Source organism: Oxyura jamaicensis, chromosome 1, assembly GCF_011077185.1.
Source record: "Oxyura jamaicensis isolate SHBP4307 breed ruddy duck chromosome 1, BPBGC_Ojam_1.0, whole genome shotgun sequence".
Taxonomy (NCBI): domain Eukaryota; kingdom Metazoa; phylum Chordata; class Aves; order Anseriformes; family Anatidae; genus Oxyura; species Oxyura jamaicensis.
This window is the reverse complement of record NC_048893.1, coordinates 142,817,480-142,839,782: the sequence shown is the minus strand read 5'-3', so window position 1 is coordinate 142,839,782 and position 22,303 is coordinate 142,817,480. Positions and strand designations below refer to the sequence as shown.

Here is a 22,303-nt window from a genome sequence, read left to right as displayed (position 1 = left end):
AGCTATTTCTTACTCATACAAGTTCCTTAGTTTCTCAGGTTTCCCAGATTCTAGAAAACATACAGATGAGCCATAGTTACATAGTAAAAGCACATAATTTTGGTGAAAAAGATTTTTCAAGTTAGCCTAATTAAGGATAACTAGAAGCCAAAAAAAAAAAAAAAAAAAAAAAGACAAGAAAACCTATCATCTTCATTCTTCAGGCAGCATTTGGCAGATGCCTGTTCCATTAGCTCTGTAAAGCATGAATGCATCTGAGGTGTAGCACTCCATAAATTGGACTCTGAAAGGCAAATATTCCCTTTCTTTGATAAGCCGGCATAAGAAGGGAGACAGGATAAACCACTGTTGCTTTTCTAAATGTATGAATACAACAGGGTTATTCGGATACAAAATCAAGCACAAGTTTCAGCACCCAGCTGACCTGTAGCCTGTGTTAGCTGTTACCCTCCACATTCATTCCTGAACTGCTACAACTTTGATTCCACTTTCAAATTCAACTTTTCTCTTGGTTTCTTCCATTTTTCACTGTAGTCTCACAGTGAAGAACAGTTAGTTAAAATGAAACTGGGTTATATATTCTTAAGTCTGTAATATTGTCTATCTGACCAATAAAACCAACAAGGTAAGTCTTTGTCTTTCTGAAGGTAAGTCTTTTGTCTTCCTTAAAAAAACAAAACAAACAAACAAAAACAACAACAACAAAAAAAGGTGCTAATGGGAAATGTTGCAGACATCACCTAATTAGATCAATAATGCATTATGTGAAGGAAACAGTTATTTGAGATTTTGATAGGAAATGGAACAGAAGTAACAGGAAATCAGGAGACAGCAAATACTAACTCCTTTAAAAAATGAGCCAAAAATGTCAGTGAGCTTAGTAAAAACTAAAACTGAGAAGAAAAAAAAAAAAAAAAAAAAAAAAAGCCTAAAAATAAAAAAGTATTTTCTAATAAAAAAGCTGCAAAAAAAGAGGAAAATAAAGACAACCAAACATTAAATTATTAGCTTTGTATTCACAATATATTTGGACACACTGGTATTTTCTATCTTTGTTACTGTATTTGATTTGGAACAAGAAGTTTAAGGTGATACTAATGCCTTGAAAAATCAATGAACATACTTTAAAAAGGAAATATTCAAGCTCTCCTTATCTTTAATTATAGTCAATAGTTTTCCATAAAATTATGTTTCACAGACAGAAAGTGCAAGCATTACCAATGCTTGCATCATCTCCAAAAATCTGTATAAGCAGTTAGTTGGAAATATGTCTATAAGGAAATACATAAAATGCAGCACTATTCAAAGAGGAGAAATTTGTTGTTGTTATGCAATATATTTCTTCTGAGTGTACAAGGCGACAGTTCAGGAATACTTGCTCTGTAATTGTTACCTTTTTGGCAGGTTATAATTTTCTTCTGAAGCTGAAGGCACAAATCGTTGAGATGGTCAGCTTGCCAGTACTTAAGAAACACTTTTCGGACTCCTATCTAGAATACAAACAACAGGGAAAACTTCACCATCAACAAAAAATGCCAAAATGATGACAAGTAAGTAACAATAGCATGTATGCAATCCATCTAAGGGTTGAGATCAGATCTGCCATTTAAGAATATAGTACAATGCCAATAGCTGTAGAGAGAGGCAATATCACTTTGTTGAATAAAACATGTATTTAGAAAGGACAAACAAGCTGTCATACGCAAATTCCCCCTGCATGTCTAAAAATATCCAGGACAAATATTACAATCTTCACATTAAATATAGGTTGGAAAATAAAGCTTTCTGGATGTAATTACACTAATGATGTCATACTTAGAGACATCGTTTAGTGGGTAATAGTGTTGGTAGGGGGATGGTTGGACAAGATGATCTTGGAGGTCTTTTCCAAACTTAATGATTCTATGATTCTATGACAATTTAATAGAAAACTAGGTTTAGTGTTCATAAAACAGAGGTCTGTGAGCAAGAAGAAAGGTGAGAAGCCTTAAACCTATGTGGAGCAGAAAACAGTAGCAGACAGATTACATCTGTGGAACAGAAAGGATTCAGCCCAAGTTGAAGGAGGGGAGAAACTCAATGCCATTGATAAGAATGATTCCTGATGTCCAATAAAATCATGAATCCTGGTTCCTGGAGTTGCTAGCTGAAGCTGTTCTGCAGGTCTCCTCTTAGAATCAAGAAGTCAGAGCTGCATCTGCGAAAACTGTTTTCCTAAGTATTGACAGAGTGTATGAGCTTATACTGGCACTGAGAATTTGCTTGGCTTGATTTATCTAGCTCTTTGAGGGTCATAATAAACACAGCATACATAGCTGCTCTTCTCCCTTTACAGAAAAAATTAATTAGTTACACCAAAAAGAAACACCTTCCTTTTGATACTTTCAGAACATGCTGAAACAATCCTTAAAATTATTCTCTGTATAATCTTCAAAAGCATTCCTTTTTAATAGCAGTAATTTTTTTTTTATTTTTTTTTATTTTTTTAAAAAAAAAGCTACTCCACAAATACTAAGTCAGTAAAAAGCTTGGAGAAATGATGTTTTTGTTTATATCAATTTCTTCTCAGAAATTCTGGAGAAGAAACTTTACTTCACTTCTAAGAAATAACAAGACAGTACCAGGTAGCTGTGCCATCCAGTGAAGATTATAGCTTTTGTCTAGCTATTAATTTTGTATGGTTTATAAGCACACTGATTAATTAATACCAGTCTGCCTGAAACTGCAGACATTCATTCCAACTCTTGTTTGTACGCAGTGCACAAGCTCATTTTCTTCTCACTGCACTGTCCTGCTCCACTGTTTTTTTAGTATAGATGTAGGAGCCAGGTAGTTGGCAGGGAGATTTGCGCAGCTTTTCAACTAACTGCTTTTAACCCAAACACTGTTGGCAGGTATACTTCACTGGTGGTGATAAACCATTGATAGGCAGGACACATGTCTAAACTCCATTAACAAAATTCAGAAATGGCAGGAGCACTTTTTAGTCCCTTGGCTTCCCTTCTCTCTACTCTAGAGAAAAACAACTTTAAAACAAATGTTACGAGTCTCTAATTCTGAAGTTTAAGCTGACAGACAATGATTGTCAACTGTTAGTCTTTTAGTTAAAATCAGATGCACTCAAAAGGCAAAATTATAATTTCTTTTTTATTTGTTAGTAACTCTTTTCCCAATAAAATAAGCCTTTTTGTGTTACTGCAAAGTCTGTGAAGGCAAGGTGCTAAAAAAACATATTACTTGTCTTGCCACTGTAGAAACTCATAAATAGGGAATAGGCTTCCTTTACATGATGAAAATGCCTGGAACAGCTATTTTAGAAAACTGAGCAGCTACAGAACTACTAGCATAGTTTAGCTATTCCAGAATAGCTCCTCTATTCAGACCATCTATTCTGGAATAATCCTTCTGCTTACAAATTGAAGTTATTATTCCAGAACAAAATTGCTTTTGTCCGAGAGCCCTCTATCTACAATTGTAGCTACCCTGGTAAAATGGTGCCATTATGGTTACTTAATAGATTATCTTAAGTGATGCCTTATAATTTTATAATGTCATATTCATCTGAAGCAATCTCACTGAGTTCTCATTAGGCTCTCATACTTTGCTCTCAGGGACATATTCTCATCTTCATTTTCTTGACTGCTGACTTCAAATAGAAATTTTCACTTTTCTTCCTGTACTTTCACACTTGTCTCCTTGTCTGGTTCTTAGCACTCTAAATTCCTTCTTCATCCATCATCTGCAGTCTGCTTCATTATCAGAACTTGCTAAATTTCCTTAGGAATCTTTCTATTTGTTCCCAATTTTTTTCCTCCTTTCTTCAAAAAAAAAAAAAAAAAAAAAAATCAAAGAAAAATAAGTCAACCACTTCCTTCGTCAGTTTAAATTTGCTTCTCTTTCAGGCATCTAATCCCATGTCATGAACAAGCAAATTTTTAATGTTTTCACAGCAAACCATGCCAATTTGCTCTTCCCTTCAAACATTCTTTCTATTTTTGAATCTTCAGTTTTCTTCCACGATACCAGAACTTCACCTCGACTCCTCCCACCACATCCATTCTGTCACTAAAGGCTGCAAATTCTATAATAAATGCTCATAAAAAACAGTTTTCTATTCATCTTGTTAAATCACATATTGAACTTTTCTTGTTACTAGCTTTGGTTACTAAAATCTTCATCTACTTGCTCATATCACCTTATATCCAGAATTGTTCTACAAGAATAACTGAATTATTACTCATGCGGTTAACTGTAACAAAATTATCATGTAGGTTTTAAAACTAGCATTTTTTTGTGTGTGAGTAGCTCTCAGAAAACCAGTGCGCAGATACAGATACTTCCTAAACTTATATTCTTCTCCTCTGGTGACGTTTTCTCTTTACACCCCACTTCTTTCCATTAGCCCTCTACGTCACTTTGAAGACTATATATATATATATATATATATATATTTTAACCCTCTGTCTGAGGCCTATGCCCAACTGTACACTTTTTCTCATTTCTACCTCTATCCCTCCTTTTCCTAAAATGCTTGTTTCTCTCCTTCCTTCCTCACTGGAAGTCTAAAGCATGCCTCCCTGTTATGGCAAGATTATGGTACTTTGACATTAGAAAAATCAGAAAAATCAGTTGAGGGATATGAAAAGTTAAATTTTGAAACCTTAGAAGGAGCCCTTATAACCAGAAATGCTTACAGCAAAATTAAGAGCCCCATTGTCAATTAATCTCATAATTAACACACTGATCACATCTATGATGTACTTAAAGTGTGTAACTTAACTAATCATGGAATTGTGATTTATTTTGCAGCATTCAGTCACAAAATCACATTCAAGACAACTGCTCAAGCTTATGGTCAGTGTAGCTACAAGTGTTTGCCATCTGGCTCTGTAGACTCACAAAGCCAGCTAGGGGACATGCAAATCATCAGTGCTCTTTTCTTCCATCTCATACCCATGGAACAACATAAATGGAGTTACCATGATATCACTTATCCTAAGAACTTCATTAGTAGAAGTCTGCTACAATTTTTAAGTGAATGAAGAAAGGAAAGAAAACAAATTCATTTTTTACATTGAGATAAAAGCTATCTGCAGATTTTACATCATATGCCAGGTCTATTGAGAATAGAGATCTAGACAGAGGCATGTATAGAATAACCTACTGTGAGACATCAGGTTACGTTCACATTGCTGGAGATCTCTGTTGCTCCATCTTTGAACTAAATCTGATACCCTCTGAAGCTGATAGAGAACAAGTTAGTCTCCCTGCCTCCTCTGTGCAGTTCTGGCATTCACTGAGAGCAGTAACACTGAAAAAGGTTGGCATTTCATATGCTGGATATCCCTAGAATTTGTGAGCCTGCCACTTGTCTTCACTGTGGTCTTTTCTCTAACCACAAAGTCTTTCCTGCTTACCTAGGGGGAAAAAGGTTAAAATGTTCTTCCCCTAAAGAAGTCACTTTTCCGTACTTTCTGGGCTACAAAGTGCTTTCATCTGAGTCTGAAATTTTAATGTCATTCAGGCTCCTGTAAAAGTAAACCATCTGTGAATTACAGTCATAGTTATTTTAATTAGAAAAGCATTAGGGCTTTAAATGTTATTTTTCAAAATGACACATTTTTTTAAAGATTAAGTAAAATTGTCATTGATGACTACCAAAGCTTCAATTACTGCTACAGGCCTTTTTTTTTTTTTTTTTTTTAATGGGGGGAGGAAGAAAGGATGGGAGCAAGCTGTTCTTTCTTTCTTTCTTTCTTTCTTTCTTTCTTTCTTTCTTTCTTTCTTTCTTTCTTTCTTTCTTTCTTTCTTTCTTTCTTTCAAGAAAAGGTGTAGGATGGAGAAGTACAGACATTCAAAACTATGGAATGGATGCTGAGATGGTGTGTAGGTGGCATGGAGGCAGTATTAGCTCATATTTAATAGGTGTCAAGGGAATCTGTAAAGCTGTTCTTTAGTTTAAAAAAGGCAATTTGTGGGAGTGCTGTGTGTTTCTGGCAGTACTTTCAAAATAGCTACCTACAAAAGACAGAGAACTATAATCTAATGATATTTTACACAATGACACACATTTTCACAGTGCATTAATGAAATGTAGAAAAAAAGCCTTAAAACTATTGTAAAACGTGTCTTTCTGCAGCGTACATGTCTGCAAAAATATTATAACGACAAACACATTTACAGGGCACTGATCTTTTACAAGGACTGAAATGTTATTTTTAAAGGCTTACTCTCTCTGCTTTATTTGCTATCTTTTCTTTACACATTTTAAGAACCCTCCTTTGTCTCTGGCAAACTACTGACCTTGTACAGTGGCACATATTGAATACATCCACAGTTGGGCACAGCTTGTGTATGGTCTTAACATAAGTATGTGAGTAGTCCAGTATTAACGTAAGTGACATAAGGCATTTATATGCAAGAGCTTGTCAGGATCTGGACTTCTGGGAGAAAAAGCTCTCTGGGAAATGGCAGAACAATGGTCAGCACTGTTCCAAAAACTGTGCAACCCTCACAGCTCTTCACAGGGGAGGCAACAAAGAAATGACTGCTTTGCAGGAAAGGAAATGAACAGGAAGAGTAAGATGTATGTAAGGAACACATAGCCCTACCTTGGTTTTATCTCAAGGGATCCCTGGATTATAGACCTACAACTCTATTATTTCTAAATTCTAGAAATAGACATTGCACTGAAAGAAACAAGATGGAAGTGTCTGTGAGTGTGAGAAATACAAGCACCAGGCAAAAGGGACAACAGAGGCACAGAAGGTAGCCCCTGAGGTGGGAATCTGGAAAACTAAACCCGGATACGTAAGAGAGCACCAGGACCAAATATGAAGTGACCTATCTAAAACCAAAAGAAAGAGAAGAAAACAATAGAAAAGGGTCAAGAGAGAGGCAAATAGAGAAAATCAACTTTGAATTAGAAAGAGAGACTCAGAGTCCAAATGTGAGAGAGCTGCATGAAAGAGAACTCAGAATGAAAATGAAGAGTTTGCCAGACTAGTGAACATAAGCAACCTGAAAGGTAGATGGAGGTAGGGAGGGAGAAATATATTCCAGAGGGAAAAAAAAAAAAAAATAGGAAATAGGAACCATAAGAAAAGCTCAGTGTGAATAGACAGAGCTGGTCAGAAGTCAAAGTGAATGATCTAATGGTCAAAGGAGATGCTGTGGACTTGTATTGTGTAGCACAAAAGAGCTGCTAGGAAAGCTTGCAGGTGGATGCTGGCTTGGGCCAGCTTTTTGGCAGTACTGGTGAGGTGTAGCCTCACTCTGGCAATTTGTGCTACCAGCAAATTATTTCTAAGAATATAAGGGGATGATATACTACTTGGACAATGTAATTCTGCTGACAAAATTCAAAGTATGAAGCAAATACAAACACTGGTGTTTTAATCATTTGCCATTAGTTTGGAAACCCTCTTGGGATTTTTTTTTTCAAATGTGAATATGAAATTACTCAATATTAAAATTGCTTCAAAGACAATTGATTTCTAAAATAGGAGATTCAAAACATAAAGGAAAATGACTTTCAGCACAGCTAAGATTAGTAAATGACAAATAAATAAACTGGCATACAACTTATGAGGCTCCTGAAATGACTTCAGTAATGTCTGTAGCTCTAAGAATTTGCATTGGAATTAAATCAACATCTGTCACATGCAGCTACCTGCTGCCGATATGGAGCCTCAGGGAAAAAATAAAAATAATAATAAATAAAAAAAAATCAGACTGACCTTCCTGTACTGATTATTTCATATCTGATCAGTATCTGATCAGTCTTTGGATCATTCCATTTAAACTTAACACCTGTCTAGCTATCTCCAAAATGAGTGATCTCTTGTTTTCAGAATCCAAGGCTACTGATAAGAAGGAATCATTGTGGATTAGAACAACCAGGCTAAAATTGAAAAGATAACCTAAGACAAAGATTTTATTAGACATGTTTAAGAAGTCCTGTCTTTTAAACAGACAAGTATTTGTAGCAGTTAAAGGCTCGGAGATTCACCTTTAGTGAAGTCTGTCCTTCAGAGCACTTGTATTTTACAGCTGCACTGTACAGTGAGACCAAATTAAACTGACTATTTACCTTTGGTAAAATACAAGTTGTTTGCATTTTGGCAAGCTCCATATGAAGTAACTGAAGAGTTAACTGCAGATCACTGACCTTAGCTAAACAAAATGTAAATCTCCAAGTTTTGATGAGAAATCTCAGTAAGCTATGAGCTAACTCCCCTTTATTGAATTCATATTTGCAAGCTTAACAGTGTGAGGAATGATAATCCAAATGAATGAAAGTTTCCTTCTGTCAGTAAAAGCAGCCAAGGACTGTTTGTGCCCCAGATTTCTCTCAAAGCATGCTAATGTTTGCAAGCTAGTCATGCTATTGGGATGGTAGGCTTTCCCTGGCTAATACATCATTGCATGACAATAAATGAACAATGAACGTGGATTTGTAAAGGCCTTCAGATGTTCTGGAGGGTGGGAGATTCGCCTGCTCGACATGAAGCAGCCAGTACTCCCACTCAATTTGACTCTGAAGTTACCATGTATCAGCTTGCTCCCTCTTATATTAGTAGCAAAACTCTCAGTGACTTCTCCAGGGGTTAAACAAGTCTGTTATTTTCACTCCATCTGGAGCAGGAATGGTTTGTTTTGATTTAGAAATCTGATTTTCTCTTACATAGGGTGTGCTTAAAAGTCACAGCAAGTAGCTAAGCTTGTCATGATCGAGTATATATTTAAACTGAAAGAACACTTTATCTAGGCTGCACACAGAGTCAGGATGCAAAAACAGCCTTTCATTAGTAGCTCTGCACTTTTATAATTTCAGTAGTTAAGCTAAGTGCACGACTGAAACAGCATTGTATGCCAGCTTCAATTTAACAGCTATTTTATTGTCCTAGTTTAGTTATCTCCAGCTCAGCTTACCCAAGTAGCAGCAACATTTCATAAACCTATCAACACTTCTCTAATAAATACTTCCTCCTTACACAGAAGCTGCTGAATCAAGCACAAGACCTTGGCTTGCTGATAGTGTTTGCTCTTGCACTCCACTAAATAGTAGAAAACAAACCAAAATTGGATTCTGGTATTGGGTCTTCTTCATTTGCCCTCGATTTTTAAACAGGCTGCAATATTTACAAGAGGAGCAAGAACATGTTTTGTGAGTAGGCTTTGAGGTTTTTTTGTTTTGTTGTTTGATAAAACACTCTCCAAACACAGGTTATGTGAGGAAAGAAAGATAAATTGTCAAGCAGAAAAGAAATACAAAGAAACCACTTTCTTCACTCATTTTTGGGAACTCACTTCAGAACACTGATTTGCTTTCCTCTCCCATCAATTTAAGATCACCTTTCACAAAATGAGATAGTCAAGTATGTTATCCCAAGGAGGTTAAATAGTGTATCATCTAAATTCACTCAGCTGCTACAGAGTCCAGATTTTTCCTTCCTCCTCCCACCCCTCACCTCCCTTCTGTGGAGTTCATTGCCAACCTTGTCCTCTGATGACATGTAAGCAGGAGGTTGATTTCAGATGTGTGTTGCTTTTTCCTAAACTTCACCATCCTTGATGTGGATACTTAAGCTGTCTATTTTTTGGCCAATTTATCCATCCAAATCTGCAACAGTTCTTCAGGGAAGTGCAGGTAACAGAACTAGGGAAGACATTCTTTGACTTATTCATGAACCCCTGCATCAAACAGACTTTCAGTTCCAGCAGTGACTCATTTGAAGTAGTTACTGCTGGCAACAGTGGCTGAATAAACTGGTTATATGTGTAACCCCCTAACTCTTGGATGATTTTTGGTGATGCACTATAAGATGAATCCTTTTCTCTGACTTAGGTACCTGACATAATCCTGGGTTCCTAATTTTTCTTTTCCTTCCCTTTCTTCCCCCTCCTTCTCCTTTTCTCATTTTTTTTCTTTTTCTTTTTCTTTTTTTTTTTTTTTGGAGTCCTCTGCTGTAAAAGCATAGAGGAGGTCACCCATGACAACTGCAGATTGTATAAGCTTCCTCATTTAGATTGTTATTTAAAGTTCAACTTTCATGATTAGTCAAATGAATCAAAAAGAAAATTGAGAGAGAGAGATTATGTGACACAGACATTAGTCACTACTGGTATACAGTTTTGTATCAGCAATATAAAATGTGGTGGTGTCACGTTGGTGTTCACTGGGCATTGCTGTAACAAGTTCTCTGGACTTAGAATTAATTTTCTCCTAGATTTTTCTTCCAGGATAACCATATTTCCATATGTTTGTCATAAGTCTTCGTGGCTTGAAGTGGTAAGGAGCAGGTCACTCACTCTTTCAGACAGACCTTTTTCCTTTCAGCTTAGTCTGTTGCCAGTGTGCTTCTTAGTCACTCGCTGACAATGGTATAACTCTCACTTACAACCCCCTCATTCCATTTAACTTACCAACATCGCCTAAGATTACCAGCATCTCCTAAACTTACCATATCCTTTCTGGTTTGAAGGAAAATGCATCATGTGCAGCTGTAGTTTTACACCTGACTTCTCATGATGTTAATGATTTTCTGGACTCAGAACCTCTAAAACCTGTTTGAGATCACAAGCTTAATTCCCTGCACAATGGAAGGATCATGTTTTGCAATTTCCTTCTTACATTTTTGTCTTTCAAGGTTTCAGGCTTGTTTTCAAACACCAGTCACTACACAATCACTAGTCTTGAGCTACAGAATTTCACTGATGGCCAATTGCTTTTGGGGGGGGCTGTAATGCTGTTACTGGCTCCTGGGGAAATAAACTTGACAGGCATCCTGCTCTGTGTTTTGTGACTGGAACACAATATGTAATTACTGTTACATAGCTTTTGTCCAATATCAAACTCGTACCCTCAAACAAGTTCTGAAGGTTAGCAGTACTCTCAGCTCCAGGTACTCATAAGGTAAAATACACCTTCTAGATATTAATGAAGTGTTTTTTTTTTTTTTTTTTTACAGGGAACCTTGTGGCAAGGATGCAGAATATACTCCAGAACTGACCTAAGAAAACTGACCTAGGGAAAGCACATCTATTTTATGATTTTTATCTTCTTCAGGGCCTTTCTTTTTGCTCTTTACTATCTAGGGAATTCGGGTTACACAATGATATGTGTCCATTACTTACTTAAGTGACTAAAATTGAACTTAAACAGCATTTTGACCAAAGAAAAACCTTCTTATGTGCCCAAGTACAGGTAATCATGCATATGCAGGTAGGTACAATTTTTTCCTGGTATAAGTAAAGAATATAGGACACTGGGAAAAATTCACAGCACTAAGTCTAACACAGTCCTTGTCCTTCAACCTTTTTTTTTTTTTTTTTTTTTTTTCAGAAACCTTTTCTGGCCATCTTAATGCTTGGACATTGTTACATGAATTGGAAGATATGTTAACCCATTCCTTTAAACTAATATTCCAAAAGCCTATATGAGTGTTCTAACCACTCTTCTGTCCCTAAACTTCAGACCTGCCTCTGAACATGGTCCAGATGCTGTCTTGTGGTATAAATTTCAGTCCTCCTACTCTCAGAAAAGACTTGAGTGTGAAGCTCACACTGTCCAGACGAATACTCCATACATTAAGTCACTGAATGCTTCCTTTCCATACACTAGCTTACACAGTGTGAAAGGGAACAATGTTTTCTTTAGAAATTGCATATGGCGAGGAAATCAGTGCCGCTTAATTACAAAGTTACCCTAAGAGTACTTTGGCCGAATGGAGACATATACATTGCAAACCTTATTCTGGTGAGGATTAACTACGGTATAAACAGGATAAGGAGAAGGGATGGGAATTTGAGAGCTTCCTGTTCTTTGGCATTTTCTGGCGGTGGCGGTGTTTGTACATGATGTACAGTGATCCTAGTTACCTAGCTCTATCTCTGAGTCAGCATGCTGCTACCTACGCAGGCACTGACTAGATGGGAAGTCCTAAGCAAAAGCTTTGAGTCTGTCCTATTGTGACAGTAAAGCATTTAGCATAGACTTTTACATGAAGAAAATATGCAGGGGTGTTTTTTTGTTGTTGTTTGTTTGTTTGTTTTCTTTCCTAATTCAGAAACAATTCAACCACTAAAATGCATACACCAGAACCTTTAAAAACCTGGATACAAATTTATAAAGTGTACACGCTTAATTGAATTCCTTTTCTTCCTACACTGATTTCTGACACAATGATCACAGCTACTCATATGGTAGAAAACTCAGAAAATCAGCTTGATTCTACTCCAAAGCATATATTAAATGTCAAAAGAATATACTGCTGCAAAGGATCTGGTGGCTTGCCACAATGGAAGTGACTCAGCTAGCTTGTTTAAAGAATGATATTTTAATTGCTTTGTAGATCACAAACCTGCCAGCCTTGTAATTTACACTGCTGAAGAACAAGACGACATCTCTCCTTGGCAGACAACTTCTTCTCTCCTGCTGCTGTATCAGCCAAATCTTTATACCTAGAAAAATTAGCAGAAGTAGAGTTACTCTAATGTGGGACTGGTTGACATTTTTGCAGATACTGTGAGTTTTCCTTTGACTTTCAAATCTCTGATATACAAACTGGAAGCTTAGGATTCTGCTGCAGGTGAAGAAAACAAGGAGACTAACTGCTTTAAATCTTCCATGTTATTAGACATGACCTTGGCTAATAACAGTGTGGGATAAGTGAGGCCTAAACTCAGATTTGCTTCTTGTCAATTCTTCTGATGCCTCACTGAAAATCAATGCAGAAAGAATGCAAAGCCTCATCAACTGATTTAATTGGTACTGAATCAGGTCACTGAAAGGAGGAAAATATTTTTTCAGTATGTTATATAATATATGGCTACTACGAAGTAATTCATAAGAAAGTGGCATTGCTTAAAATGTTTTCCATCAACCTAAAAACATTTTTCTTCATTTTGAAGCATTTGAATGAAATGTCTTGTAGAAAAAAAAAAAAAAAAAAAAAAGGAACTTGACCAGTTTACACTATTGGAAAGAAGATCAAGAGTTCATTATAACATCGGAGTACCTTCAAAGATAAAAAATGATAGATATTAAAATGCTCTTCGATGTACAAAAGAAAAGAACCAATGTAGGAAACAAGTTATACAAAGTCAAATAATAGAAAATTTCAGTTTTAACTGTGAACTTGTTATAACATAGTACTACTAAAGAAACTCATGAATTTACCACATCTTGATGCCATATATTACTATAATTTCTTCAAGGCATTTCTCAGTCTAGATATGACTAGATGCAATGAGCTAGAATGCTTTTTCATTATAAGAAGCCAGTTTTTGAAAGGGAAAGATTTCACAAATGTGCCACTTTTGAGTAATCTTGCAATGAAACAGAGGTAAGTTTTGAAGTTTGTGTTCCAACTACATTTCCTGAGGTTTTGTTTGTTTGGTACTCTGGTGCAACACAGAAGTGCTGTCCCAGGCCCACTCACACAGCCATGGCAGGCAGAGCTGCCAGGCTCCAGGGATATCAATGGTCCCCGAAGCCATAGCAACTCTGGAGCAATTTCCTCAGGCAAACCACTCTAAGGTAAATTTAACCTATACTTCTAGTGTCCTGGAGCTACGCTGAGCTTCTGCAGTCTGGGAATGTCAACTGGTCTCGTAGCAATCCTGCTGAAGACTCTGAAGCTAAGGTTCTATGGCTAGTAAATGAAATTATTTCCGCCATAGAAAATATATCTGGAAAAACAAACAAACAAACAAACAAAACCCAACAAAAATCACCATCACCACCGACAAAGCAAACAAAAACAAACAGCCTATCCCCATTTATTAAGTATTCTACTATGTTCTGTTAAATACTGTCACCTTCCAATGGAGTGTAGCCATATTTGAGCATCCTTCTGGGATTACTGGTCATTAGTCTGTCTTTATTCCCAAATTATACCCAAGAATGGTTTGTAGGAATTCTGGTTAGAAGGGGCCAAAACGTCATCAGAAACCCTTCTGATTACTCTAACACTCTAGCTTATCAGTAGGAAACTGGGGATCCTATTTTCTTGATAGCTCAACTATGGTCACAAAGACATTTGATTCGTGCATTGCCATCAAGGCTGGGGCCACGTTGTTTCCATACTTGTATCAACCAGCTTGTCTTAGAAATCATGGAGAATCAGAAGTATTACAGAGAAAACAGCTGGAAAGCTTAGCAACTGCTGACTAAAATGAAGATGATTCAGTATTGACTCACAATGCATGAAGATGCAACTGTGAAAGTGGCCAGCCTGAAACTCACAGTAGAAACCCAGAGAAACATATTTCATTCCTAAAGCAGTGCCAAATCAAAATTTAAAAGGCTGAAATTCTAACTTTGGTTCAGATTTACTTTAGAACTATTCAAATCACAGGACTCAAAACAAGGATTGCCAAATGTTCTTTGCAATCTCTATTATACAAGAAGCCAGACAAAAATGATCTTTTGATTTTCCCCAATCTTAAAAATCTTTGAAATTTCATCACATCATCCTGGAAGTCTAATCAAAGTTCAAAATTCATATCCACCCCTTAAAACAAGCTCTTCTATCTTAGAGAAAGAGAAGAGACTAGTGGTTGTGGTAGCAGAGAAACAGCTAACTATGGAAATTTAAATTAATTTCCTAATTCTGCCACAAACTTCCATTTTGAATATAGGAAGTTACTTTGAAAATAACCTACTTCTCCCTAAATTAGCTACTGAAAGGCTATGCTCCTAGTCTGAGTTAACCACCTAATAATTACAACAGACTGTGAAGACAGGTTTTTCCTGCATCCTAGACATTTTTCTTAAAATGAGAAGAGGTTGCCCTCTGGAGGTGCTCTTCTCTACTGACCACAGATGGACTCGAGAGAAGTCCTGAGTAGAGGCCTGCATTTTGGGTGGCTGAGAGGGCTCTCACTCTATATCTACTTGTCTCACTGACTGACTCGTCTGCTGAGTGGGCTTAAGAGAACTTCCTGAAAATGAAAATGAAAAACAAACAAACAAACAAACAACTACTTTTAGACTTGGTATCATCATCTGCCATCTCAGATCAATCACTTTAATCTTATATATGACTGTTTAAACAAAAACAACACAAAATTTGTAGCTATTTTTTTCCACCAGAATGTTTCCCTGGTTGGTCTGATTTTCAGCACAGTTCTGCAAATATCAGTATTGTCACCAGGGTAGTAATGAGAATGGAGAACCAGGGATGAGCAGACCACATCTGTTGGTGGCAGCCCAAATTTGTCCTGGACAAAAGTGGTGTAATCGTAAGCTTATTTGACTTTTTTCATAGCTAATTTTAAATGTGTTAAAGCATTTAAACTTCATTTTGTTTTTCTTTTTGGAGGTATAACCAAACATGTAATCTATAGCTTTGTGATTTGTTATATTATAAACTTGCTATTACCTTCAGGAAGCATTTTGTTAAAAAGAAAGCAAAATACAATTGATAATAAACTGAGACATAAAACAAAACATATAAAAACTTGTAATAAACAATACTATTATCAAAACACAAAATTATTCATATTTAGCATATCAGATATTTTCTACTGTGAATGGAACTTGTGTTCCCATATAAACACAATATTTCAATGTCCTGTAAAATTTAACACTTTCATGGTCTCAAGAATAACAAAAGAACTTACTATTCATCATATTGACTGTATCGTAGAAAATCATGATAAAAATACTAAAAGTATGGTGCGGGCTTGTATAGATAAACTTGCGTTATGTGCAAACACTGAGGTTTGCTTCTGGGGAAATGTAATCTGTAGGGTCTTTGAAACCTTCCCTAACCAGAGAATTCTGCTAGCAATGTAACCTTAGTTCACTCTTAGGTAAACAAATAACCTAATTAAATACCAGGCTTCTTCTCACTGACAGGTCATATATTTTCCCCACAAAAATTACGCAGAATATATCTGTAAGGCTTTAGAGGCGATCCCGAGGAACATAGCAAGCTACCTTGCTAAAAAAGACTTCAATGAGGTGAAATACATTTCAGCTAAACTTCCATTGATGAATTAGTTGTGTAGCCTTTCTTAAGAGTCAATAGAAGATGCTATTTGGGTGTCATATACTCTGCTGTAACACTGATCCTTAAAATAGTTCAGATGAATTTTGCACTGTATGACCCCATTTCTTTCCACTGAGTATAAAAATAGGGTATGTATGCTCTTGATTCCAGCATACACATGTACCGTTAGACAAAGTGAGTCCCTTTCCTAGGGAAGCAGAGAGGCTGATAAAAAATCAAGATCTCATGGCCTAGGCAGAGCAATTTATTCACTAATGGATTCAAAACAAAATAAAAACCAGGCAGATTTAAAGGATTGAATTGACTCTATACTCCTCCGTCGCCATGTAAACACTAATGTAGTGTGCATTAGGAAATGCAAGACCTCTTCACCTGCACCCTCCTTCCAGTTACAAATTATCATCAGGGAGCTCTCCCAGATGAAGATCCTCTCTACAGGAAATCAGTGTGTGTTTACCTCACCTTCATCCTTCACACTATCCTCTTCCCAACCTGTAAGTTTAACACAACAGAAGAAAGCTTTTGGCTAGACAGGTTGGCACTGTGAGCATGGTCTGGCTGGAACCCTCTGGTGTTGTAGAACTTGTGCTCTGACCTCTTTTCTTTCACTTCTCAATGATGCTCTTTATAATGAAGACTTTTTGATTGTTTGGACTAGACACTACTACCCATACCTTCAGGTAGCTTGTGAATATGAAAACTCAGTTGTCTTGGGTCTTCACAGATAAGTGTTATATGATCATTTTCTCCATCACTTCCCTAAGTACACAGCTGACAAGATCCAGCAGATCCAGCAGGCTGCTTTTTTTTTTTTTTTTTTTGTTAGAATATTCCTGAGTTCAGGTTATGGCACAGTAACCCACGGTAACACTTTTGGGCTCAGCACACTGTTTGATTTACATGGGGTGTGCACAAATAGGCTGTAGGGCTGTACTCCCAGTTCTGTATACACAGCAAATCTTTAAGCATCAGAATAAACACCACACACTCAATTTCAATAGCACATCAACATGATAGAAGACAATAATGGAAAGAACATTGCAAGTACAAAGGGCACAAAAACAAGCAGCTCCAAATCAACAGCTTACACAAACCACAACGGTGTCCTTGAACTGATGCCTCAAAAATACCTTTTTTTTTCTTTTTTTTTTTTTCTCCTGTTTGTTTGATTTTGCTATTCTATTTCTCAGGCATTTCTCCTGCCTAGCCAAGAAAGAACAAAGTTAGAGATATCTACTGACTGCAGTCCAATGTCCTCAGTAAGAAGACAGCTTTGAATACCAGAACTCAAATCTTTCCTGAAAGCAACTCCTTCTCTCCATGTCTTTGTCGTGTTATTTCAGAAATGAAAATCACACATGGCTGGAATGCAGCTGCCTTATAGCAGTGCTAAGTAATGTAGTTTTAAGTGGTAAATATCCAAACACAGCTTATGCAAAGAAAAATAGTCAGTCCTGCCAATGTAATTCATTATGTTACTGTTTCGTTTTCTCTTTCTTTTGTTTACTACGTTGTATTCTGTTTGCCAAGTTAAAATGGCATGATTCAGTAAGATCTATTCAAAAGGTAGTGAATAAAAGAAGGCAATACAAATTAACCTGTATAATGTATTTCTGCTAAAAGAAATGTAAAAATTGTCATCACAAAGGAGTAAAAACAGGTTGTGCAGTCTTACTAAATTCTCTTTTCTTCCTTTCCAAACTTCTTCTTTTCTTTCTTTGACAACCAGTAACAGATTGATGTATTATTATGTCTGTGAAATATGTGAAAGAGATGGACTTTGTTTGCAAAACCTGTCATTATGTGCTCATAACTCAAGATCTTTAGTTTTGTTTGTTTGGATTTGGGGAGGATGGGGAGAGTGGGCTAGGCATGGCTTGTATTTGAAAAATCTATCAAGTGAGAGCTGAAATATCTAGAGGATCTATCTACGTCAGAGAGAAACCTATTCTTTTCATGGGAAGATAAGATGTCTGGAAATGTTTCAGGTGATAGAAACCTTGTAAAAACAGTCACCAGAAAAGAATAGGATGGAATTTTGATTGATGTTATGTGTATATAAGAATACATAGTCATTCCAGTTCCCCGTGTTATATCTTTTTTTTTTTTTTTTTTTTTAATTAAAGGTATAACATAATTATCTTTGAAATATGAGGAACAAGGGAAATTCCCAATAATTAGAAAAGGTGAAATAGAGTATTATATTTTCCAAGAAAAGAGAAGTGATTCTGCCAATCTCTGTGCAATATATAAAACATAAATATATTGTTATACAGCATAAATATTAACACCCAAATCAGGTATTCAAAATTTGGGATAGAATAAACCCTTGACAGGCATGAAGAAGAAGATGCCTTTATAAAAGCAGATTATAGCAGACAAAAAAATTGCATTTGGGCTTATTTAATAGAAGTACAAAAATACAATATAAGAGGACTGTAAGTTTCACCTTTAAGTAAAACAACAGTTTTGGACTGAGTCTGCTTCATACAGACTTACAGAGATAATCCGTATAGGTGTGGACATGAACATACATGCATGAAGTGCAATTTGCCTAATAGGTTTGAAATGATTAATAAGTATATATGGCAACGAACCAAAACTTTACAGTACCTGCATACCATGGTATTAGGTTTTACAATATCTTAATTGATATCAAGTAATGCAGGATTAAATGGCTAGACCTACAGACCAATTAGAATTAAGAGAGAAAATAAAATTAAAGTCATTCTGGAAAAACCGCAAGCAGTTTTGCTGGGTTAACCTGACAGATACTTGCTGAGAGAAAGAAACCTGAAAAGCAATAATGCTGAGAGCAATCTTACAGCAAACTGCTAGGTATGCTAGCTTCATGATAGTGCTTTTATACATGCCACTAGACCCAGAAACTTTTCAACTGATTAAATATTCTGATTTTTTACTTTAACATTTAATTTCTTACATAAAGGCACAGGGCCATGAGTAGCATGCTTTAACATGTCTATGGAAAAAAAAAGGAAAATAGAGTGACATAAATGGTATGTAACTGAGATAAAATAGCAAAATTAAGGACCAAGAAACACAAGCGGAAAAGACTCAGAAAATCTCCAGGGCATAATTTTACACTGACATGCATCAGCCCTACATGGAGCTCAGTACAGACTATTGAGGGAGGGTCTGGGCTATGAAATCCACTGAATCAGAATAAACCCGCACAAGAAGTAGCTATTTGGGATATCTTAATTTGGACTGAATAAAATATAAACTAAATCTCTCATATAAAGAAACTAGTTTGTGATGGGTGATTGACTTGCAAGGATTTTTTTCTTTCCTAAATTTTATGGGTTTTGCATTAGGTTTCGTCATCCTCAGTCTTTTCTAGATGTGTGAACTGCAATTTCTGAAGTGAAGAAATAACGAAGATCCGCGTTATCTTAATCCTGGGATATTTATTCATATACTTCATGTAATTAAGCAGGGGCTTCCTCATCTCAGATAATGTGGCAGCAGAATAATAAATAGAATATAAATTATAGTTTAACTCTTGGGATTAGTGGATTCAGCTATGCAAATAAAAAAATGAATTCACAACATCTGCTAAAGATTTGCATTACAATACTTCTGCATTATCTTACTTAAAGTTGACACTCCCATTCCACCTACATAAAGCAATGTAGAAACGTATTTATTTAAGGAATTGGCAAAAATTAAATCAAAAATACACTTGCATCAAACAGACAATCTATATTACAGAAACACATGCCTCTAACTCTGTAAATGTTTACATTTCCCTCTAGGCCTTCTCCATAGCTAATTTCCTCTTCATGTTTGGGCACTCCACAAGCATACATACACACACAGCAGTAAAATGCTTCCCTGTACGTAAGGACTGAAGAACAAATTCAACTTTATCAAACTGATAACTTGATTCTGTATTATACATAGTGGTTACAGGACTGCTGTACAATGAAACTAGTTTACCTTCACAGACATAGCCATGTGAAAACAGGGCATCAAAAACAGACATTCTGCAAAACTTAAAGGTACAAAATCACAGAAAAACAAAAGGTACATTTTTTTTTTTTTTTTAAACACAGACCAGAATATAGGAACGCTAAGAGTGGGAGTCTAAAGGTGACTGAACAGATGGGTAAATTTCTGTCCTTTCCTACTGCAGAGGAAAAACCTGTCCTGTGAATCTGAGTCACATCTCACTACTCAGGATATAAACAATTAAAAGATGACTTAATGCATCCCTTTCTTTAAGATCACAACCCTATGAGACAAAGATTTTGGTGATATCATAATATTGTGCACCTGGTCTCCAGGAAATTTGCAGAACTGGGCATCACCAGCAGGCCAGCTTTGACTAAGCCAAGATAGAAAGTCTCCTGTCTCAGGTTTTGGAAGCTTAGAAGCAGATGCCTGAAAAACTGCAAACAGGTTGTGTAAAGCAACGTGTATTGTGGCATAGACTTTTTCTGAAAAATGCACAAGGCCTTTTCAGAAAGGCAATGTGCTTCTGAGTTGAAACATTGCAGACAAAATGGGCTTAACTCTTTCCCATCTGGTCTCCTGTTACTAGAGGGACTGCTACGTTGGGTCCTTGACTGCCAGGAAAGCACTTCCCAGATTACTTGGAAGTATATTGAGATAGAAGCAGAAAAGTGAAGCCAGAGTGAAATGGAAAACCCTTGTACTAAAGGGAAAGAGGATTTAAATTTACGTTCCATATAGATGATTCTTTATTTCTTCTGATTTTACTTTTTACCCTTCTGTTCAACAAAAGAACTCACCCAAAAAACGGAAACACACAAAATCCTTCCCAGATGTCTCTCTCACTAGTAACTCAGAGAAGGTGCACTGGAATTATGAGGAAGGTTTTCAGGAGCTTCTTGAACTGTACAGGCAAAATAGCTGCTCTGGAAGATCATCTCTACCTCTACTCTCTTCAGTGGGAGTTTCCCTTGTGCCCTCTGAACCCCACAAGTATTTTCACTCTGGGTAACAGTGATTCTCACAAGTGTGTAATGGTTAGATAAACTGTACTGTTGAAAAATCAACATTTTTTCAAGATATGCAAAGGCTGCCCCTTTAGGCTGCTGTATCAATACCAGAGCAGATTCCACCCTCATTTACTGTGGAGTACAGCAGGGGTAATTCTGCAATCAATTATATTAAATTAATGCAATGCTGGTGTAAGAAAAGGAAAAAAAAAAAAAAAGAAAAAAAAAAAGAAAAGAAAAGAAAAAAAAAAAAAGATCCAGTAAGATCCAGTGATTAAGCCATGTAAAAGGTTTTTACATGCATGCTTGCATGGGATTTTGTGTTTGCTCTCAGATGTCTCCAGTATAAGCTGCCTACTATTATTCAGTCTGACTAGGAAACGTAGCTTCAGGACGTCTCATTACAGGTTCTTCTGCTGAAGATTAAATGGTTGTAAAGAATATCAGGATGCAGATAAGGAGAGAAAGGGTGCCATGAATGTCTGAGTTGAGTGGAAAGAATTTAACAGCTGCAGAACCAAAGAAAGAAAAAACAGCAGGAGGGTCACAGTGGCTTTTGAGTGTGGGGCAGCTGGACTGCATTTATACAAGACTTACGAGCAGACAAAGAAGCAGTCAAAAACAACTGATTATATTTTCTTAGGCACCGAAAGCACACAGTTATATTTAATTAATCCGTGAATACACAGAAATTATTTTAAAGCTATAAAATGAATCTATCCATGTGACAATTTGCACCATAATTAGATAACTCAAACTTCCTGCATAGTGCCATTAGCATAAACTAATGTGTTGCATACTTACTTGTTTAAAATGTTTATTTTAAAGATGGCCTGTTTGTATTAATTTAATAGATTTATTATTTTAATAGGCATTTCCTTAAAAAGGGTTTCAATGTATAAGGATTAGTGAAGGGATTAGTGGTTGATAATATTTTCTTTTAACAGGTTTATTTCTATGGCAGGCATTTAACTGAAGTTCTTACTGCCATATATAAATCTCTGTCCATTATCTTTGTCATTAGGTGCTGTCAGCAAATTGTGAAGTACTCAAGAGCTATTTTGTTTGAAACATCAAGGTTCTGAAATCAGTTAATGTTATTAGCTGTTTGTTATGGGCACACAGACATCAGGCAGCATATTAAGAACTTTTAATATTCATATTTATACACAAATATAATTTTACCTATTTTTATAATTCAGACGTTTAGATGGAACCCAGTACTGTGGTATTTTAGTATTCTGTGGGAACATTTTTCCATGCTTAGAAACAGCATGAGCCTTTAAATTCACAGAT

General features: G+C 36.2%; 1 protein-coding gene across 3 annotated transcripts in view; it reads right to left on the bottom strand.

The window, feature by feature from the left end:
• The window catches only part of MYO16 (myosin XVI), a 386,603-nt gene that overhangs the window by 59,137 nt on the left and 305,163 nt on the right, over positions 1 to 22,303 (bottom strand). For all 3 annotated transcript variants that reach the window (XM_035317929.1, XM_035317919.1, XM_035317937.1), the window contains 2 exons: positions 12,366 to 12,465; positions 1,394 to 1,490 (listed from right to left, as the gene is read on the bottom strand). In XM_035317929.1, the coding sequence (XP_035173820.1) occupies positions 1,394 to 1,490; positions 12,366 to 12,465 (197 nt within the window). The remainder of the gene's footprint in view (positions 1 to 1,393; positions 1,491 to 12,365; positions 12,466 to 22,303) is intronic.